The sequence below is a fragment of the Thalassophryne amazonica genome, chromosome 10 (assembly GCF_902500255.1).
Source record: "Thalassophryne amazonica chromosome 10, fThaAma1.1, whole genome shotgun sequence".
Taxonomy (NCBI): Eukaryota; Metazoa; Chordata; class Actinopteri; order Batrachoidiformes; family Batrachoididae; genus Thalassophryne; species Thalassophryne amazonica.
In genome coordinates this window covers 86,073,798-86,096,510 of record NC_047112.1, presented here as the reverse complement: position 1 = coordinate 86,096,510, position 22,713 = coordinate 86,073,798, and the positions used below count along the sequence as shown (strand labels likewise).

At 39.6% G+C, this 22,713-nt stretch overlaps 2 protein-coding genes across 3 annotated transcripts; one reads left to right on the top strand and one right to left on the bottom strand.

The window, feature by feature from the left end:
• The first annotated feature begins 317 nt into the window (after positions 1–317).
• Positions 318–9,118, top strand: itpa (inosine triphosphatase (nucleoside triphosphate pyrophosphatase)). Its single transcript, XM_034180418.1, has 8 exons — positions 318–404; positions 2,556–2,613; positions 2,692–2,756; positions 2,864–2,937; positions 5,033–5,064; positions 5,169–5,281; positions 7,058–7,134; positions 8,756–9,118. The coding sequence occupies exons 1-8, from the start codon at positions 342–344 to the stop codon at positions 8,883–8,885; spliced, it is 612 nt and encodes a 203-aa protein (XP_034036309.1). The 5' UTR covers positions 318–341; the 3' UTR covers positions 8,886–9,118.
• A 5,578-nt stretch (positions 9,119–14,696) lies between these two features.
• rangrf (RAN guanine nucleotide release factor) lies at positions 14,697–15,753 on the bottom strand. 2 transcript variants are annotated; one of them, XM_034180417.1, is made up of 2 exons: positions 15,694–15,744; positions 14,697–15,583 (listed from the first exon to the last, which is right to left on the bottom strand). In XM_034180417.1, the coding sequence occupies exon 2, from the start codon at positions 15,560–15,562 to the stop codon at positions 14,957–14,959; it is 606 nt and encodes a 201-aa protein (XP_034036308.1). In that variant the 5' UTR covers positions 15,563–15,583; positions 15,694–15,744; the 3' UTR covers positions 14,697–14,956. The 2 variants fall into 2 exon arrangements, with proteins under 2 accessions (XP_034036308.1, XP_034036307.1); XM_034180416.1 differs by having other exon boundaries at positions 14,699–15,623; positions 15,702–15,753.
• Between the last annotated feature and the right edge of the window lie 6,960 nt (positions 15,754–22,713).

Below are 22,713 nucleotides of genomic sequence, written 5' to 3'. Positions count from 1 at the left end.
GAAAAATTGCTACCACTGCACTCTTTTTTTTTCTTATACTGCCAGGCTATTTCAGAACAAAGAAGTAAAAATGAGGGAAAATAAGACCAAAAAAAAAACAACAACACACAAATAGAGAAAAACATCAACTAGGAGTGTTCATACCACTGCACTCATAAACATTCATCTATCCTTGTCTTATTTTCCATCTTTAAACACACTAAAGTTTTGATCGGACAACCTCTGAAGATTCGCTCAGGATTTTTATGCCAGTATTTTATTGGCTGTAGTTAAATCGGAAGGACGTCACTCACAGTGAATTCGGTCCGCCCGCGTTAATCCTCCGGGTAACAACACCCATCATGGCTGTTTCTGGTGGAAGATCCGTGGTTTTCGTGACTGGAAACGCAAAGAAACTCGAAGAGGTAACAAAAGAAATGAATATATTTTAACAGCTCTCATTTAAAAAGGCACTATTTCGATAAAATTAGTCGTTACGAGATGAGATTTACTTTTTTTTTTAAAAGCTTTCTTTTATAGTTCATTCAAGGTTACTGCCATCTAGTGGAAAAAAGTTATGAACGCTCAAATGCGGCTTTCATTTTTTAAATGTAATTTATTTGCATAGTAATGAATAACAATAAAAACATATTAAAATACAGGCTAACACAAAAAAAAAGCGAAAAGCATTTGTTTCTATTGTGGCCCTATATAGTCTAAGATAATGTAAATTGTTTGAATATAACAGCAAACGGAACCATAATCAGACTGTTGGCACTAAAAACAGGTCATTTCTAAAGTAAATGATGGTGTGTCTGAGTACAACAGACAGACCTGTAATTGTATCAGTACAAATTGTACTGGAACCACCCCCCATTTAAAACATGGCAATTATTTTCTCTTCCTTTGGCACCATAATTTTGAGATTCAAATAGTTATACATCAACAATATGATTTAAAATTGAATTTTGATCCACACTGGTTAAAATACAGTGGGAAAGGTGCCATGACACACTTGTGATGATGTGGACCGTGTATGGTTTGAGGCTCAAACAACACCAGGTGGGTTTGTATTACACATTAAGTTAAGTAAGAAGTTAAGTGAAATTATCAGAATGTTGACAAAACTCTATAATGATTGAGTGATGGATTTGGGCTTCTCGTAATAACCGTAATTCCAGTCGTCATGGTAATGGATGAATAAGTCACGCTTAGTAAATATTGCCATTTCCATGTTTTTCTGAATTCAATATTGCAATAGTGTCATCTCTTATAAGATCTATATCTCTTGTAGAATGTCATGTGACTCTTTCTGCACATCATGTGACCTATCACAAGGCTCCAGTACTGATGTCACCAAAGACGTGCCCCATGCGTTAACCTATGGTGTTAACCGCTTTTGCCTTCTCCCATATTACCACTAACTTTAGGTACTTTTACTGACAGTCATTATCTCTTTTAGCGTGTTAAACCTCAAACTACTTTCATCTTGGATAGCTTTGTAGCGCCATACAGCCATCTCTGCTACACTGAACTTCTGCACTCCCTTTACTGCCCATATCTCAATTCCGTATGTTATTTCTGGTCTTACTACTCATTTATAACACTGAGGCTTACGTTTCACCATTGGCTTATGTTTTCAGTCACACAACACCCCTTGTCAACACATCCTTAACCAGATCATAAATGTAAGTGTTTGAAGAAGATCCCTGGTCCACCTCCAAAACTCTTGACATGGCACTCATCATAAACCTTTTTGAGATTACTAAACCTCAGAGGTGGTGGTTTTTTATCTGGTAAAATGAAAGCCCAGAGAATTTTGGGCCAACAAATTATGTACTAACATCTGAACACAGATGCATTCATGGTGTAAGTCCTATATAGGTCTTGACGCCCTTTAGTGCCAGTGCTTCTCTCGGGATTCATTGCGTGGAGCGTGACTACCCCGGAAGGGCAGTGAAGGTTACTTCCCCGGCCAAGGCCAGTAACCATTTACAGCTGGGTGGACTGAGACAATGGAAATTGTCTTGTCCAAGGATACAGGCAGGTATCATGAGTGGGACTTGAATCCAGGTCCACATATTGGAAGGCTAGCTCCTTTTCCACTCAGCTATCTGCTGTTCATGGTGTAACACAAAAAAAAATCCAGATCCCCACTGGTGACCTCCTGCTGTGTTTGCTTCCTGGGGACCTGACAGTGGTACAGCGATACATACACAGATTTGATCAAATATTTGAGGTACCATTTCAAACATTTCATTTTCCTTTTTTTTTTCAAACCACTTTTAAAATGAACCAAAATATCACATCAACTACTAAATTCCCCCGCAAGACCATTATTCTGCTCTATAGGGGCTGGCAGACACTCACACGCTCCACCCCTGCACAACTCTGGTTTAGATCAAACATTGGTAGTTATATTATTTTACAGCTAACTCCACCAGGAAATTCATCAACTTCTGAGTCAAACTGAGAAGTATTCACAAACAACCAACTATGAAACACTGCTCAATAGTTTTCTTGATTTTTTTCTTGTCCTTTTAGTTGTATTTTATGCTCTATTTTTGTTCCAACAGGTGATTCAGATCCTAGGAGACAAGTTTCCCTACAAGCTAGTTTCAAAAAAGATTGACTGTAAGTAAGAAAGAGAAAACAGAAGTGGAATAAAGACTGCCCTGTAATTGTTGTGCATGTATTTATTGTCTCATACAGTGCCGGAATACCAGGGGGAGCCAGATGAGATTTCCATACACAAATGTAAGGAGGCAGCACGACAGGTACACAAACTAAACAAACACTGCAGGCATAGTCTGTTTGCAAAATATGCTTTTGGTTTTGGGTCAAAACAGTATTATGATCTGTTTTAAATTGTTTTGTTTTTTAGATTGATGGGCCAGTCATAGTAGAGGACACCTGTCTGTGTTTCAGGGCTTTGGGAGGCCTACCTGGTCCTTACATGTTAGTATAAGACCTTAACTTTGCCTACTCAGGTAGGATTGTATGTTTAATTACAGTGTTGTTAGATTAAGTATTTTAGAAGGATTTCTACGTGAGCCTTTAAACAGCGACTTTTTTTTCTGAGTAATGTTTGCTGTTAATCCGATGGATTTTTTTTGTTACCAACTACAAAACAAAACGGGTAGATTTTACTTGGAGTCTTTGTGACACTGTGACTGAGTTGGTGAGGAGCAGTTGATCACACACACACACACACGCACGCATGCTGTGTTTGTCAATGCACAGAAATAATTAAGTACCTGTTTCGCTAAATCATTTTAATTGAGTTGGTTTAACTTAATTCACCTTGTAGAATACAAAGTGAATCAAGTGTATGAAACTAAATGCTTTTACTAAACTTGAGTTTGACTGCAAAGATTTCTTGGTATTTACTCAGCAATGGCTGCGTTGGAATTACTTAAAAACATCAATGCAAATTTTCACCTTAACTTTTTAAAGTTGAGCCAGTGTCTCTCTTTTTTTTTTTTTTTTTTTTACAGTGTAGCTTATATAGTGGTCAAAGTAATATTTAAGTAATGTCCCAGGGTGAAAGTAGTTGCCAGTAGGCCCACTACTACCACAGCCTTCATTGATTCATATTGTTCACCTCGTCTTGGCTTCATTCAGCCTTAAAAAGTAAAATGAAATTTTAGTGTCTGCATTAGTGTAGCAGACGAGAGAATATTTAGAGCGGAATCCTGCAACTGGTGATACAAGCGTAACATTTGGCACAAATACTGCTTAGACATTCCCCTTTTGAAAAAAATGATTGGCTACTTGAATTTTCAGCAGCCAGGTAGAGGTCAATTAAAGAATACACAGGGGTCAAAATTAAAAGATGCTCCAATCATATTGAAAACTATACCACATTATTTGCCTCATTATAAAGATTCCAAAAAGGTATAGTTTGGACAATCTGTCACTGACTGTTATGGAGTTATGGGGTAAAAACAGCAAGAATGGTGACAAAGGTCAGTTTCCGTTTGTACAGAGGTCAAAAGTTAAAGTTGCTCCAATTTTGGTAAAAATTGGTACACATTATTGATCGAGTTAATGGGGTTTTAAAAAGGAATAGTTCTGACCATGTATCATGCTTAGTTATCATGTTACGGGGTAACATATGTCGTGTCATAGAATGCAATGGACGTCGACATTGTTTGACCTTTACTTTGGAGACCAAGCATTCAGCACTGTCAAAACTATTCCATTTATTGATCCTATTAGCTCAATCTATAATTTGTACCACTTTTTACCTAAATTGGAGCAACTTTAACTTTTGACCCCTGTACAAGTCGAAACTGACCTTTGCCACCATTCTTGCTGTTTTTACCCCATAACTCCATAACAGTCAGTAACAGATTGTCCAAACTATACCTTTTTGGAATCTTTATTATCAGACAAGTAATGTGGTGTAGTTTTCAATTTGATTGGACCATTTTTAAATTTTGACCCCTGTGTAATTTTTTAATTGACCCCTACCTGGCTGCCTATTGAAAATTCAAGTGGCCAGTCGGTTTTTTCAAAACAGTAATGTCTAAGGAGTATTTATGCCAAATTTGGTGCTTGTATCACCGTTTGAAGGATTGTTTCAGTTACCTGCTGCACTAGTAGAAAGAGTCATTGTACTTTACAATTTTGAATGTAAAATGTAACATGCACATGATTGACTAATTAACAGTAGAAAGCAAAAATCACCAAATTATTTTGTGGTCTTTGAAAATGTATTCAGATGTAGCATATTGATGATGTATTCCCTCATAAATGATGACACACCGCTCTCCCCTATGAAAGTACATAAGCTGCTTTCATAAGTAAGAAGCATCATATCGATATCAGTGACACTGGCAGTGTATTTACTTGGTATTGGATTGATACCAAACTTTGCGCTAGTGCACACCACTAATTTCAGCTTAATTATTCTGTTTGCCTACAGTGATGATGTAATTTAAAGTTTAATTTAAACATCAGTTTTGTTCAGCATTGAAGTTGGGTGTTAAAATCACAACATTGAAGATTGCTGTGTGCACCTGATGAACTTTTTTTTTTGGTTTTGCAGAAAATGGTTTCTGGATAAACTCAAACCAGAAGGTCGGGAACACATTTAAAATATCTTGTTCATGTGAACACATGCATTTAGTGGCACATAATGTGATTTTTCCAGCATGTTGTCATGTTTATGTGTTGTGCTGTAGGCTTGTATAAACTCTTAGCTGGATTTGAAGATAAGTCAGCCTGGGCTCTCTGCACGTTTGCGTTCTCTGCTGGTAAAGATGAAGATGTGCAGCTCTTCAGAGGGATAACAGAGGTCAGAATCTCTTCTTACACAGTGGGTGTGCAAATGTACAACCCCTGGCAAAAATTATGGAATCACCGGCCTCGGAGGATGTTCATTCAGTTGTTTAATTTTGTAGAAAAAAAGCAGATCACAGACATGACACAAAACTAAAGTCATTTCAAATGGCAACTTTCTGGCTTTAAGAAACACTATAAGAAATCAGGAAAAAAAAATGTGGCAGTCAGTAACACTTACTTTTTTAGACCAAGCAGAGGGAAAAAAATATGGAATCACTCAATTCTGAGGAAAAAATTATGGAATCATGAAAAACAAAAGAATGCTCCAACACATCACTAGTATTTTGTTGCACCACCTCTGGCTTTTATAACAGCTTGCAGTCTCTGAGGCATGGACTTATTGCGTGACAAACAGTACTCTTCATTAATCTGGCTCCAACTTTCTCTTATTGCTGTTGCCAGATCAGCTTTGCAGGTTGGAGCCTTGTCATGGACCATTTTCTTCAACTTCCACCAAAGATTTTCAATTGGATTAAGATCCGGACTATTTGCAGGCCATGACATTGACCCTATGTGTCTTTTTGCAAGGAATGTTTTCACAGTTTTGCTCTATGGCAAGATGCATTATAATTTTGAAAAATGATCTCATCATCCCCAAACATCCTTTCAATTGATTGGATAAGAAAAGTGTCCAAAATATCAACGTAAACTTGTGCATTTATTGATGATGTAATGACAGCCATCTCCCCAGTGCCTTACCTGACATGCAGCCCCATATCATCAATGACTGTGGAAATTTACATGTTCTCTTCAGGCAGTCATCTTTATAAATCTCATTGGAACGGCACCAAACAAAAGTTCCAGCATCATCACCTTGCCCAATGCAGATTCGAGATTCATCACTGAATATGACTTTCATCCAGTCATCCACAGTCCACGATTGCTTTTCCTTAGCCCATTGTAACCTTGTTTTTTTCTGTTCAGGCGTTAATGATGGCTTTTGTTTAGCTTTTCTGTATGTAAATCCCATTTCCTTTAGGCGGTTTCTTACAGTTCGGTCACAGACGTTGACTCCAGTTTCCTCCCATTCGTTCCTCATTTGTTTTGTTGTGCATTTTCGATTTTTGAGACATATTGCTTTAAGTTTTCTGTCTTGATGCTTTGATGTCTTCCTTGGTCTACCAGTATGTTTGCCTTTAACAGCCTTCCCATGTTGTTCGTATTTGGTCCAGAGTTTAGACACAGCTGACTGTGAACAACCAACATCTTTTGCAACACTGCGTAATGATTTACCCTCTTTTAAGACTTTGATAATCCTCTCCTTTGTTTCAATTGACATCTCTCATGTTGGAGCCATGATTCATGTCAGTCCACTTGGTGCAACAGCTCTCCAAGGTGTGATCACTCCTTTTTAGATGCAGACTAACGAGCAAATCTGATTTGATGCAGGTGTTAGTTTTGGGGATGAAAATTTACAGGGTGATTCCATAATTTATTCCTCAGAATTGAGTGATTCCATATTTGTTTCCCTCTGCTTGGTCTAAAAAAGTAACCGTTACTGACTGCCACAATTTTTTTTTCCTGATTTCTTATAGTGTTTCTTAAAGCCAGAAAGTTGCCATTTGAAATTACTTTAGTTTTGTGTCATGTCTGTGATCTGCATTTTTTCTGCAAAATTAAACAACTGAATGAACATCCTCCGAGGCCGGTGATTCCATAATTATTGCCAGGGGTTGTATTTATCCACCGTGCACCAATTTTGTTGTGATGTGTGTGTGTGTCTCTTTAGGGGCAGATTGTGGAACCCAGAGGCCCTCGAGACTTTGGATGGGACCCCTGCTTCCAACCGGATGGATTTGTCAAAACGTAAGGATCATTCCTGAAGTTTGACTTTATTCTGTCATTGTTTTGCATGTTTGACAATTTCTTATGGAACTTGTTTTTACCCCTGTTTGTTTGACTGTTTGTTTCAGTTTTCAAGGTCATAGGTGAAAGGGCAAAGTCAGGAAAAATCTTGGAAAAGTCCCTGTCTTTTACAATTAATGAATTTTCAAAAATTTCCAGCCCTGTCAAAAAAGATCAAATTTCTTTCGTGTTTGAGAGAGTTATGTAGGATGGCATCCTTTATCGACTGACACAGTTTGATCCGGTGTCGCCAACTGAACGCGCCCCCCCCCCCCAAAAAAAATTGGTCCACCGTGCCTTCACTGCACTTGCATCATCAGCTGCGGTTCACCGATTATCACCTTGTTTCTGCTTCAAACTGCACTCCAGTCATCATCTATCTCAACAACAGATATCTGAAGCTTTTGTACAACAATCATTTCCACATAAATTCAGCATTATTTCATAATAAAAGATGAAGGAAGCAATCAGAGCGCCGCAGCTACATGAGCTACTAGCTGATGCGTTCACGGTGCCTCTGTCATTTCAAAGCATCACAGATTATCGCCTCATTTCTGCTTAAAACTGACTTTAGAATGATTTAAGAAGTTAAACTTTTTCATCTGATAATTAATAATCCCATTAATCCATTTGATCGCTTTGGGTGAAGAGAATCCTTCTGCTGAGCTCAGAAATGACGCATGCGCATTGAAGGCAGGCGAACCAGTTTTTAGGGGGAACCATTCGGTCGGTGACACTGGATTTGATCCAAATTACAGATTTTGTGGCCATTTAAATTTAACACTGAAATCCCTATTTAATGTATATTTTATATTATATCTTCATCAAACATGCCCCAGTCACTTTCATATTTGAAAGTGAGGTGCAGACTGGCACTCACTATCACCTGACAAAGTTTGGTCTGGATCTGATCTGGATTGTCGACCTTTTGAAAAGCCCATTTGGTATACATTTTGCATTATATCGCAGTCAAAAGTGCCTCAATCACTCTCATTTGTGACAATGAGGTGCAAATTGTCAATTTCAATGAATAGACTGTTTTATCCACATCTGATCTGTTCTGTGGATTTAACGGATATTTGTAACATTGAAAAGCCCTTTTGATCTATACTTTGTATTAAATTTTAACTTATTAAAAGCCACTTCTAACAGGATGTTGACCTTGAAAAATATTTTCCAAGGTAAAAATTTGTGGAATTGGAAACTAGTGTTGGCGGAGGTTTGCGCTCTGTGAGCGCAGTGCTCTAATTTGGTCTTTGTTATTGTTAGTATGGCCAAAGCAGTTGGTCAGCCCTCTCAGTCTGGTCTGCTCGGTTTCTTCCTCAGAAACACCTGAGGGAGTTTTTCCTTACCACTGTTACCAGTGTGCTCAGGCAGGTTGGTGAGGTTAGACCTTACCAGTGTGAAGTGTCTTGGGATGATTTATGTTGTGATTTACTGCTATATAAATGAGTTGAAGGTTTCCCCTCATGTCACCAGGGGGACCTCGAGGTTCACACATCAGAGCTGGATTCAAAAATGATCATCACTTTTTGTAGTGATCTCAAAATCTGTCTTTTAATTGTTTCACTCTCATTTGTAGCTACGCTGAGATGCCCAAAGAAGTGAAGAACTCGATCTCTCACCGATACCGGGCCCTAGCAGCCATGTCTGAACATTTCTCTCAGCCCAACAGTAATTCACCACAGAACAAGAAAAAGCGGCACGAATGAGGCAATCACGGACAATGTGAGAGCTTTAGGAGCTAAACGTGTCAAACTGTGAGCTCTCAGGGCTGCCCCGTGTCTGTGACACTTATTACCAGGATGTTTTCACTGTGGGCTGAGTAAGTTATGACTGATCTCAGATCTGTGATCACAGCTTCTGCTCTGAGATCCTGCATTGAAATCTGTGCTGTATCATTAGTACCTTTGTATTTAGTAAACTTTTTGTTAATTGGAAGCAATTCCTTCTTTTTATATCTTGTAAAGACCTCATGCAAACATTTCCCTGTGACTACCTGACAGGATATGAGGATGTTTATAATATGTCTTTGAGATAAAGTTTAGGGGGAGATCTGTAAATTTTTATTGGAGGCTTGTTTCATTTTTCCATGGCAGATACTCAGTAAACAAGTTTGTGAGATTTTGCTTCCAACCACCGACAAAGACACTCGGACAAGAACACTTTTTTTTTTTAAATTGGAGCACCAGGGTCCTGATGAGAGTAGCAGACAGCTCTGTTGCTGGCAAGAAGAATAGAGGGGATTATGTTCAGACTGTTGGAGCCCGGGTGGGGTTCTAAAAAGGAGGGGGGTCAGTACAAACACAACCTTGATAACCGGATTTGGGTAATAAATTGTCCCGGAGCGGAAGGTCTCAGAGCAGGAACTGTGCGCACACCTGTGACTGATGCCTCCCAGATGGAATGGAACGGTCTCGCACACAAGGAACACTTTCCCAGGATAAGACCACAAAAAAACTAGTGGAGTGGAGTCCATACCTCTTTCAAAGACCCACAGTGTTCTTTAATCCCTAAACCCAAATTACTGATTTACTCTACAGTATCGTCCTGTCTGAAAGTACATATTTTTGTCCACTAAATATGGATCATTTTCTGGATCAAAGTCCACCTTTGGAGAGACAGGGATCACAAACACTTTAGATCCTAATCACGACAATGATTCCAGTGTAGCAGATAACTGAAAGAATCCTTTAAATGGTGATGCAAGCACCAAATTCAGCACAGATACTCCTTAGACATTACTGTTTTGAAAAAAAAATGGACTAGCCACTTGAATTTTTATTAGGCAGCAAGGTAGGGGTCATTTGAAGAATTGCACAGGGGACAAAAAAAAAAAAAAAAATGCTCCAATCATATTGAAAACTACACCACATTATTTGTCTGATCATAAAGATTCCAAAAAGATATAGTTTGGACTATCTATGACTAAATGTTATGGGGTAAAAACAGCATCAATGTTGATAAAGGTAAGCTTCAGCTTGGACAGCTGGGTCAAAATAAAGTTGCTCTAATTTTGGTAAAAAGTGATGCAACGTATTGGTTGAACTAATAGGGTTAATAAATGGAATAGTTTTTTACTTTAAATGCTTGGTCTGCAAAGTAAAGGTCAAACAACGTCGATGTCCATTGGATTCTATGACATGTGACATATGTTACCCCATAATGTGATAACTAAGCATGACACATGAAAAGTGAACCACTGTGAATACTTTCCAGATGCACTGTATCTGTAGTCCTTTTTCAGTGGTCCAAAATGGTCTCACCTCCTCCCTGAATTTCACACATTTTCCTCTTTCACCTTCCATCATCTGATCCTTTGTTGAGCTCTCCCTCTTTTCCTCTTTTTCACCTCTCAAGTCAAAAAACTGCTATCCAATATTGTTTACCTATACTCTCCTGTCACCACTTTACGGTCTCCCAGTTTCGTTTAGGATGCATCTACTACAAAGAATGTAGTCCACCGATGTGCTGCTCTTTTTCAAACAAAATCAACTATCATCTGCTTTTCAGCATTCCTCTCCTTGACACCATATCTACTCATTACGTCACCTCTGCTCCCTTCACTAGCATGCCCATTGCACCATCCACTCCAGTCGCCACTCTTTCATGCTTGGGTACACTCCACCACCTCATCTAATGCACTCCAGAAATCTTTTTTCTGCTGCACGAATGACGTTCATCATTACCCAGCTTCACACTCATCACCTTGTCAGATGCTCGCTTAACCTTCAACACACTCTTATAATACTCTTCCTTTAAAATGACCCAACACCATTTCTCCTCCCATCTACACCGTGACATAAGAACTTGAATCGACTTCTCCTGGCCTTGTTTCCCTTTCACTTGGTTTCTTGTACACACAATGTGTCTCCCTTTCTCCTCTCCATCATACCAACTCTCACTTCCACCCTTCTAACCATCCTCCTCTCCCATGGTCTGCTTCTTCAACCAGCAGTAACACAGTTTCCATTGGCACCTTGTTGGGCAACAGCACCGGTGGCGCTTCTTAACCTGGGCCTTGACTGATCTAGTGTAGAATTTCAATGTGTGATGTGTTTTTGTGGCTTTTTTTTTTTTTTTTTTTTTACACTGGATGCCCTTCCTGACTCAACCCTACTTGTTGACGCGGGCTTGGGACCAGCACTCAGAATGTACTCCCTGTACACCCCATGTGGCTGAGTTGGGTTCAAGAAACATTAAATGTTTAGTAATCACAAAATATATTTTTTCTTGGGGCAGCACAGTGCATTAGTGGTTAGCACTGTTGCCTCACAGCAAGAACGTCATGGGTTTGATTCCCACCTGTGGCCTTTCTGTGTGGAGTTTGCATGTTCTCCCCATGTCCATTTCAGACCAGGGTCAATGTTTGATAAAAAAAAAATCTGTTCATTAGTGAAACAAAATTATTCTAAAAAGTTCTGCAGGCAGCTCAGTGGGATCATGAGTGTGTACCTGGGTTTATTTCTCGGTAGTGTGACATAAAATGTGTAATTTTAAAATCTGGAATATGCATTCAGACTGTATATGTTCAGTTATTATCCTGGCAGATGCTCACATCAACTGACAGACAGCTGCACTCAGAATTGTTACGTTCATCCTCAGTCAGACATTTGTGATTTTGGAAGTAAAACGTGCCACAGAAATGAGATACCTCAATGGTGAAAAAGTGAAGAAGATAAAATGGAAACATTTTGAGGCAGACTTGATACTTGGATCAATACAAATGACCCAGGAAGCTTCTCTCCAGTTTCAGTCATCTGTAAACCACATTTTAACTTTACATACCTGCAAACAAATGTGGAATGAGTACATTAACTCCACCCTCCTACTGCGCCTCACAGATATAGAAAAGTATTTCCTGGCTCTGGACCCGTTTCTGGGTTTGCTGCTTGACTCCTGACATGCAGGCTGTCCTGAGTGCAGGTAACAAATCATCTCATGATGTTACTGCAAAGCTCTTATCTTCTTCAGGAATGACTTCATTTTCTACATTCACTGTTTGCTTGGGGATCCATTACGAAGAGGGAATTGTTGCATATAGGAACTGTAAAATATATTTAGCTCTATCTGTTAAAAAAAAAAAAAAAAATCTGTCTGACAGGGATTTTTTTTTTTTTTTTAAACAGATGTGCACCAGACCTGAGGTTACTCACGGTCAAAACATTGTGAAGGTTTTCCAGTTTCCCTCGATGCTGCTGTGGGGCTTGCTGAATATCTAACATTTCCCAACAAAAATAAGATAATCACTTGTCAATATTACAAACCAGACAGTTTGTGGTCACTGTAATGAGGAGCCACTAATAACTCCACAGCTTGGAAAAAAGCTTGAGTTGTTGATGCTGTTAAAAATGGTTTCTGACTTGCTATGTGGGACAAATGCCTGTTCCTGGACCCTTATCAGCTATGAAAGACAGGATGGTTTCAGACTTTAATAAAAAAAAAAAAAACAGAACCAATAACAAGGCAGTTTTGTTCCAGTTAATAAAGGAATTACCATGCTGGACTTCATGAGATCTTATTGCTTCACAATGGCAGCAGAGAAGGGTTTGACGCAGCTTTGAGGCAGACTGGACTTCCTCTTATTTGTTACGCAAGAAGACTTAACTGAATTTTCCCACTGTGACAAAAAGTATTTAACAGTAGACCGGTGTTTTTGACATAACAGTACACATATGGCCGCGATTACAAATGACTGGAGTGCTGCAAATACCAGAGTTGGTTTAAGCATCAAAGAATGGATTAATGCGGGTCGCTTTCCAAACATATTTCCACATACTATTTGAGGAAAAACTCACCGGTGAATGAAGCAATTCCAAGATTCTTCAAGAATCAGACTAATGAATTGTTCTACCATGAGGCTACTAAAGTTAATGATGGAAATGGGTGACCTAATACAAATTCCTGCTGGGACTCGTCCTCTCAGCTTCCACCATTTCTCACTGAAAACACTGAGCGATCTTTGACTATTACAGTCATTTTAACTGATGGCATATGTGGTTTCATCTTCTGACTCATACTCCAACCTTTGCCAACATACTTTCATAACTACATTATTAAAATATGGAGATTAAAACAACAGAAAACGCAAGGAGAGAGTGACATTCATTTACCGTCACCAAAAAAAAAAAGGCTAGCAGAGCTTTTATTTTTTTAAACAACTTGACGTGAAGCAAAGAACTGATCAACTTGTGTTAACTCAAGAACAAAGGCAATAAATACTTTTTTGGTCATTGTAAGTCAAATTTCTTTAGGGTCTGAACAATTAGAAAAATAATTTCAAGACGTGGTTAAAATGGCATTTTCTCCCATGACATTTTACCTACAAATCATAAATATATTTGACAGATCAACTGCCATTTAAAATTATAATCCCAATGTACTACAACCCCAATAAAAAAACACTGATCTTTACATTTGCTTTGCTTTGTATTTTATTCAAGACAGTGTGAACCCAAGATCTTCCATCTTTTCTGCATTCAGCTTCATTTCATTGAGTATACATCCATTCTTGCACTTAGGGCAAAAAATTCCCCAAAATGTTGGAAAGGCAGCCATTTCTTCTACATATAAGAACTAATCAGTCATTCATGTATATGAACAAATGAAATGAAGCCGACCACACAAGACATAAAATATCCTGGGTTAGGGTTCATAATGTCTGCAACAACACAGGAGTCAAAGTAAATGCAAGGATTGCTGCATTTTCTGTTTTATTCCTTATTGACAGTATCGGTGTCTTCTGGACAACTGTCAAGTCAGTAGTCACCCCCACTGTGGTTGTGTGTACTGAACCAGAGTGAGTGTTAGTGATATTCATGTTGCAAAAAAATAAATTATTCAAACTTGAAATGAAATAGTGTAATATTTTGAGGGTTTTTTTTCCTGTATGGGGTAATTATATAAAAATAAAAACACTTGAAACATTTACAGTGCACGCGGAACGTATTCACAACGTTTGCTGTGAATGCTGGAGCTCTGACAGAGTGACCATTGGGTTATTGGTCACCTAACTGACTAAGGCCCTTCTCCCCCGATCACTCAGTTTAGACAGACAGCCAGTTATGGGAAGAGTCATAGTGGATTTATGTTTGGTGGAGGCCACTGTGCTCATTGGGACCTTCAAAGCAGCAGAAATGTTTCTGTACCCTTCCCCAGATTTGTGCCTCAAGACAATCCTGTCTCAGAGGTCTACAGACAATTCCTTTGACTTCATGTTCGGTTTGTGCTCTGACATGAACTGTCAACTGTGGGACTTTATATGTCGACAGGTGTATGCCTTTCCAAATCATGTCCAATCAACTGAATTTACCCCAGGTGGACTCCATTTAAGCTGTAGAAACATCTCAAGCTCAATTTTTAGCTTCATGGCAAATGCTGTGAATACTTTATTACTTTTAATAAATTTGAAAAAATGTAAAAAAAAACAAAAAACACTTTCACATTGTCATTATGGGGTATTGTACATAGAATTTTGAGAAAATGAATTTCATCCATTTTGGAATGAGGCTGTAACATAACAAAAATGTGGAAAAGGTAAAGCGCTGTGAATGCACTGTATTAATATATTATTTCTCAACAATTCTTATGGTCACAGAGGTTTTGTTCTCATTATGAATTACTTGATCTTCAGCTCATTTTTAGTTGCCAGCGAAGCATGAAAGATGCACTCATTAATACTCTGTAAACTTTTTAAGTGGAACTCAAAACGTACAGGAAGCTGGAAGTACCAGGCTGCTCATCAAGTGACTTGGACACCTACAGTGAACTGGTTGTACATGTTCTAACCAAACAACCCCGGGTTGTGAAGAGTCAGAGAGCATAACACGCGATGGAAGTCCTGCAGTGTCCACGGGTCTGTCGACTGTGTCCCAGCACTGCTGCTGTCAGGACTGATGTTCATAGGATCGTTGAAGGTGATCAGGACATCTGTGGAGAACTGCGGCAGGCGGAACAGACCCAGGTGCAGGATCACTGTGTTCCTGGCTGCTTCATCGAATTTGGACACAAGCTGCTTCCCAGTGAGCATCCAGGCGGAGCTGCACTCTGACAGGGAAAGCTCAGATTTGGGCAGGGGCACAACACTTGTCACTTCAAAGGCACCAGGTTGTATGGCTTTGTTACTTTGTGCAATGTCCTCAAAGTGATACCCGGCAGCATTCTGGTCCTCGACCTGAGCCTGGAACTCCAACATCTCCACGATCAGACTCTGGTCGGAGTGTGCGTGGGCAAACACCTCCTGGTTATCCGGGATCTCCCTCAGCTCACTGACGTCCGTGGCACTGTGGGGGAGCAGAGCCGACAGCGCTCCTCCAAACAGAGGCCGCCGCCGCTGCTGCTCTGCTCCGCCTCCTGCTCCTCCCACCTTAGCAGCACTGTTGCTCTGCATCTCCGACGAACCACTGCGCAGCTGCGAGTACGGAGCCTGTTATTGATTACACTGCATACACCTAAGCACATTCCGATACTAAATATTACAAACTCAAACTTTTCAGTTATAAATACAAACTTACAGCTTACCAACTTACTGAAATCAGCCCCCAGAACCACTTCTGCTCCTTTGCTCCAAGTTCGTCTTCTTCTACTGACGACTGAGCTACATTCGAACGCGTGGTAGACGAGCTGCTGCCATCTACAGGTCATTATTATATATTATCTAAACTCAATGTCAAACTGAATGTAACATACAGGGTGAACACAAAAACACTCCTTGGTTTCAAATATTTGTAATATCAAAACTCACATGAATAATTTAACAATTTTGAAGAAGAAGAATCTGCAAAACAGAAAAAAACAACTTGATGAGTTTCTGCAACTGTAGATACCACAATTGTAATATTATTGATATGACTTTTGATATTATAAATATTTGAAACCAAGGAGTGTTTTTGTGTTCACCCTGTATATTAGATAAGATTAAACTTTAATGTCATTGTGCAGAGTACAGGAATGGGCCAATGAAATGCTTCAGGGCAGAAGTTGGTCAGTTTCTTGGCTGTGGATTGTGTGTGTGTGTCTGTGTGTGTGGATATATATATATATAGTGGTTAATGCACTTGATTTCAGTGCAGAAGGTTCCCAGTTCAAATCCCACCCCTGCCACATTTCTCCATGTAATGTGGAGTTGCGTCAGGAAGGGCATCCGGCGTAAAACTTTTGCCAGTTCAACATGCAGATCCAGCTTGTATTTGCTGTGGCGACCCCGAGTGCAAACAAGGGAGCAGCCGAAGGAACTTTATCTATCTATCTATCTATCTATCTATCTATCTATCTATCTATCTATCTATCTATCTATCTATCTATCTATCTATCTATCTATCTATCTATCTATCTATCTATCTATCTATCTATCTATCTATCTATCTATCTATCTATCTATCTATCTATCTATCTATCTATCTATCTATCTATCTATATATATGTACTGTATATATGGATCACTCAGTGTAGTAGGGTTAATGTAGTATTTGACTCCACTTGTCATTACTTTTCATTTGGGTCTATGAATTATGAGTGAAAGAGTGCCCTACCTTCGTGGTTGTGCAGTGGATATAGGGACCACATTACCATTTTATGGAAGAGTGGCATGAGGTGGAGTACCTGCTGTGATGAGTCCATTAATTGTGACCAGTACATACAGTGGGGCCAAAAAGTATTTAGTCAGCCCCTGATTGTAAAAGTTCTCTTACTTAGAAAGATGAGAGCGGTCTGTAATTTTCAACATAGGTACACTTCAACTGTGAGAGACAAAATAAGAATAAGAAAAGAAAAAAAAATCCAGGAAATCACATTGTAGGATTTTTAAAGAATTTATTTGTAAATTATGGTGGAAAATAAGTATTTGGTCAATAACAAAAATTCAACTCAATACTTTGTAACATATCCTTTGTTGGCAATGACAGAGGTCAAACGTTTCCTTTAAGTCTTCACCAGGTTTGCACACACAATAGCTGGTATTTTGGCCCATTCCTCCATGCAGATCTCCTCTAGAGCAGTGATGTTTTGGGGCTGTTGCTGGGCAACACGGACTTTCAACTCCCTCAACAAATTTTCTATGGTGTTGAGGTCTGGAAACTGGCTTGGCCACTCCAGGACCTTGAAATGCTTTTTACGGAGCCACTCCTTCATTGCCGGAGCGGTGTGTTTAGGATCATTGTCATGCTGGAAGACCCAGCCACGTTGCATCTTCAATGCTCTCACTGATGGAAGGAGGTTTTGGTTTAAAAATCTCATGATGCATGGCCCCGTTAATTCTTCCCTTAACACGGATCAGTCGTCTTGTCCCCTTTGCAGAAAAACAGCCCCAAAGCATGATGTTTCCACCCCCATGCTTCACAGTAGATATGGTGTTCTTGGGATGCAACTCAGCATTCGTCTTCCTCCAAACATGACAAGTTGAGTTTTTACTAAAAAGTTCTATTTTGGTTTCATCTGACCACATGATATTCTCCCAATCCTATTCTGGATCATCCATATGTTCTCTGGCAAACTTCAGATGGGCCTGGACATGTACTGGCTTAAGCAGGGGGACACGCCTGGCACTGCAGAATTTGAGTCCCTCTCTGCTTAGTGTGTAGCCTTTGTCACTTTGGTCCCAGCTCTCTGCAGGTCATTCATCAGGTCCCTCCGTGTAGTTCTGGGATTTTTGCTCTTTGTTCTCATGATCATTTTAACCCCACGGGATGAGATCTCGCGTGGAGCCCCAGATCGAGGGAGATTATAATGGTCTTGTATGTCTTCCGTTTTCTTACAATTGCTCCCACAGTTGATTTATTCACACCAACCTGCTTGACTATTGTAGATTCACTCTTCCCAGCCTGGTGCAGGTCTAATTTTCTTCCTGGTGTCCTTCAACAGCTCTTTGGTCTTGGCCATGGTTGAGTTTGGAGTCTGACTGTTTGAGGCTGTGGATAGGTGTCTTTTATACAGATAACGAGTTCAAACACGTGCCATTAATGCAGGTAACGAGTGGAGAACAGAAGCGCATCTTAAAAGAAGTTACAGGTCTGTGAGAGCCAGAAATCTTGCTTATTTGTGGGTGACCAAATACTTATTTTCCACCATAATTTACAAATAAATTCTTTAAAAATCCTACAATGTGATTTCCTGGATTTTTTTTTTCTTATTTTGTCTCTCATAGTTGAAGTGTGATGAAAATTACAGACCTCTCTCATCTTTCTAAGTAGGAGAACCTGCACAATCAGGGACTGACTAAATACTTTTTGGACCCACTGTATTCTGTTCCACACAGATTAAATAGCAATTACTTCATTCCATTGCCTGGTTATTATACAAACACAACGCAGAGTTAAACTATATGAAGAAGAGAAAATGAACAGGACTGGGTTACATATATTTGGACCGAGCTGGACTCATACATGGCCAAATTCAGCACGGTTACACCAGCAAGGTTGAAGGTAAATGCATATGAAAACCCATGAAAACACAGTTTTTGAAAACACTGTGACATTTAGGGCAGCATGATGGCTTAGTGGTTAGCACTGTTGCCTCATAGCAAGAAGGTCATACTATCGATTCCCACCTGTGGCCTTTCTATGTGGAGTTTGCATGTTCTCCACCTGTTTGCATGGGTTCACTCCGGGTGCTCCAGCTTCCTCCCACATCCAAAAAATTGTCCGTAGGTGTGTGTGCGGGTGTGAACGTGTTTGAATGTCTGTATGTGGCCCTGCGACAGACTGGCATGCTGTCCAGGGTGTACCCTGCCTCATGCACCATGACTGCTGGGATAGGCTCCAGTCACCCCCACCCCCACCCCATGACCCTTAATTGGAGTAAGTGGGTATAGAAATTAATGGACAATGACATTTATAAAAACAAAAACATTTCAGAAATCAACTTTTACATATGAAAGCACATTTCAGAAAATACATTTATGCAAACAACTTTTATGAAAACATTAAAAAAAAAGACAACAGCATTTCAGAAAATGACATTTATCAAAGCAGTATTTATTAAAATGCAACAACTTTTATGAAAACAACATTTCAGAAAGCATAATGATATTTATGAAAACAAGATGAAAACATAGATTAACATTCTGGCTTCATGAAACATACATTAAATCAAATTTAATTATAATTAATGACATATTCCAGGTACAGTGGGGGGAAATAAGTATTTGAGCCACTGTCAATTTTATAGATTTTCCCACCTACAAAGAATGGAGAGGTCTGTAATTTTCGTAGGTACACTTCAACTGTGAGAAACAGAATCTAAAAAAAAAAAAAATCCAGAAAAACACATTGTATGATTTTTTTAAATAATTATTTTGCATTTTATTGCATGAAAAAAGTATTTGATCACCTACCAACCAGCAAGAATTCTGGCTCACACAGACCTGTTAATTTTTCTTTAAGAAGCCCTCTTATTCTGCACTCTTTACCTGTATTAATTACACCTGTTTGAACTTACCTGTATAAAAGACACCTGTTCACACACTCAATCAATCACACTCCAATCTGTCCACCATAGCCAAGACCAAAGAGCTGTCTAAGGACATCAAGGACAAAACTGTAGACCTGCACAAGGCTATGATGGACTACAGGACAACAGGCAAGGTTGAGAAGACAAAAAACTGATTGTGATTATTTATTAGAAAGTGGAAGAAACACAAGATGACTGTCAATCTCCTTTGGTCTGGGATTCGATATAAGATCTCACTTTGTGAGGTAAGGATGATTCTGAGAAAGCTCAGAACTACACAGGAGGACCTGGTCAATGACCTGAAGAGAGTTGGGACCACAGTCACAAAGATTACATTAGTAACACATGATGCTGTCATGGTTTAAAATCCTGCAGGGCAGCAAGGTCCCCCTGCTCAAGCCAGCACATGTCCAGGACCATTTGAAGTTCATCAGTGACCATCTGGATGATCCAAAGGAGGCATGGGAGAAGGTCATGTGGTCAGATAAGACCAAAATAGAGCTTTTTGGTATCAACTCCACTTGCCGTGTTTGGAGGATGAGAACAACCCCAAGAAAATCGTCCCAACTGTGAAGCATTGGGGTGGAAACATCATACTCTGGGGGTGCTCTTCTGCAAAGGGGACAGGACGACTGCACCGTATTGAAGGGAGAATGGATGGGGTCATGTATTGCGAGATTTTGGCAAACAGCCTCCTTCCCTCAGTAAGAGCATTGAAGATGGATCATGGCCGGGTCTTCCAGCATGACAATGACCCCAAACACACAGCCAAGGCAACTAAGGAGGGGCTCCGTAAGAAGCATTTCAAGGTCCTGGAGTGGCCTGGCCAGTCTTTAGACCTGAACTCAATAGAAAATCTTTGGAGGGAGCTGAAACTCCAAACCTGAAAGATCTGGAGAAGCTCTGTATGGAGGAGTGAACCAAAATCCCTGTTGTAGTGTGTGAAAACTTGATGAAGAACTACAGAAAACATCTGACCTCTGTCATGGCAGACAAATGTTTCTGTACCAATTGTTAAGTTCTGTTTTTCTAGGAGATCAGATATTTACTTCATGCAATAAAATGCAAATTAATTATTTAAAAATCATACAATGTGATTTTCTGGATTTTTTTTTGACAACCCCAATTCCAATGAAGTTGGGACGTTGTGTAAAATGTAAATAAAAACAGAATACAATGATTTGCAAATACTCTTCAACCTATATTCATTTGAATACACCACAAAGACAAGATATTTAATGTTCAAACTGATAAACTTTATTGTTTTTGTTCAAATATTTGCTCATTTTGAAATGGATGCCTGCAACATGTTTCAAAAAAGCTGGTACAGTGGTGTGTTTACCACTGTGTTACATCACCTTTCCTTCTAACAACACTCAATAAGAGTTTGGGAACTGAGGACACTAATTGTTGAAGCTTTGTAGGTGGATTTTTTTTCCCATTGTTGCTTGATGTACGACTCCAGTTGTTGAACAGTCCGGGATCTCCGTTGTCGTATTTTTCGCTTCATAATATGCCACACATTTTCAGTGGGCGACAGGTCTGGACTGCAGGCAGGCCAGTCTAGTACTCGCACTCTTTTACTATGAAGCCACACTGTTGTAACACATATAGAATGTGGCTTGACATTGTCTTGCTGAAATAAGCAGGGACATCTCTGAAAAAGACTTTGCTTGGGTGGCAGCATGTGTTGCTCCAAAACCTGGATGTACCTTTCAGAATTATTGGTGCCATCACAGATGAGTGTTTGAAACGTGTTGCAGTCATCCATTTCAAAATGAGCAAATATTTGCACAAAAACAGCAAAGTTTATCAGTCTAAACATGAAATATTTTGTCTTTGTGGTGTATTCAATTGAATATAGGTTGAAGAGAATTTGCAAATCATTGTATTCTGTTATTATTTACATTTTACACAATGTCCCAACTTCATTGGAATTGGGGTTGTAGATTCTGTCTCTCACAGTTGAATTGTACCTCCGATAAAAAATACAGACCTCTCCATTCTTTGTAGATGGAAAAACCTGCAAAATTGACAGTGGATCAAATACTTATTTCCCCCACTGTAAGTTTAGGTTGGGGAGCATGGGGTTCTGTGCATTGACGTATCTGCCAAAGAACCAACTTGGATCCCAGATGACAACTGTTCATGCAGAAAACTGGTCCATCCCCATATCTTGAAAACACCAATGTACAGTATCTGTTATAGCCACGTGGAATGTGGTTGTCCCCCTGGCCTTTTCCAGTTCTTCAACACTGAAGCACCAGGGTGCTGGATCATGCCCAGAGGCATGATCCACTTGACCAAAATGTTGACCTTCCGTCACAATGCAAGTGCTGCTTATGGGTTAGAGATGGGAATTGATCATTTTATTGATATTGATGCTATTATCAATTCTGCATATTGGGCCGATTCTGATCTGGGTCCTACTGCACTGCAAGGTGTATTTGAGGATTGATTCTTGTATCTGTTCCTGATCACTCTCCTGTATGAAAAAGAAATGCAGGCCTACATAGGCTGTCAACTTCATTGCAGCATTTTCCCTTATTGCTAGACAGATTTTGATGTAATGATGCCAGGCGTGACATCATCACACATGCATGATGTTATGTTTTTGCAGTGCAAGAATGTCAGAGTAGTATATGCTGGTCCAGTGCTGATAAGAGGAATTGGTAATGTCTGAGGCACACAAGGGCAGCACTGTGGTTAGCGCTTTTGCATCACGGCGAGATGGTTCTGGCTTCACTTCCAGAGTTTGCATGTTCTCCCCATTTTTTTGTGGGTTCCTTCCAAAGACATGCAGGTTAGTTGAATTGGTGACTCTAAATTGACTATGAGTGAGAGTGTGAATTTGTACATCTGCCTGTATGTGTCGGTCCTGCGATAGATTGGCCACCATGCCTCTCACCCAATGACCACTGGGATAGGTTGTAGTTCCTCTATGACTAGAAAAAGTGCATTCAGGAAATGGGTGGCTGGATGATGCTTACAATGCTGGTGGAGTGAAAAATTTGAAACAAAGTGTCAACTGGAAATGGTTCTTGATTCCCATCCCTAGCAATACTCTTCACCTCAGTCTCTCCATGTAACCATTCA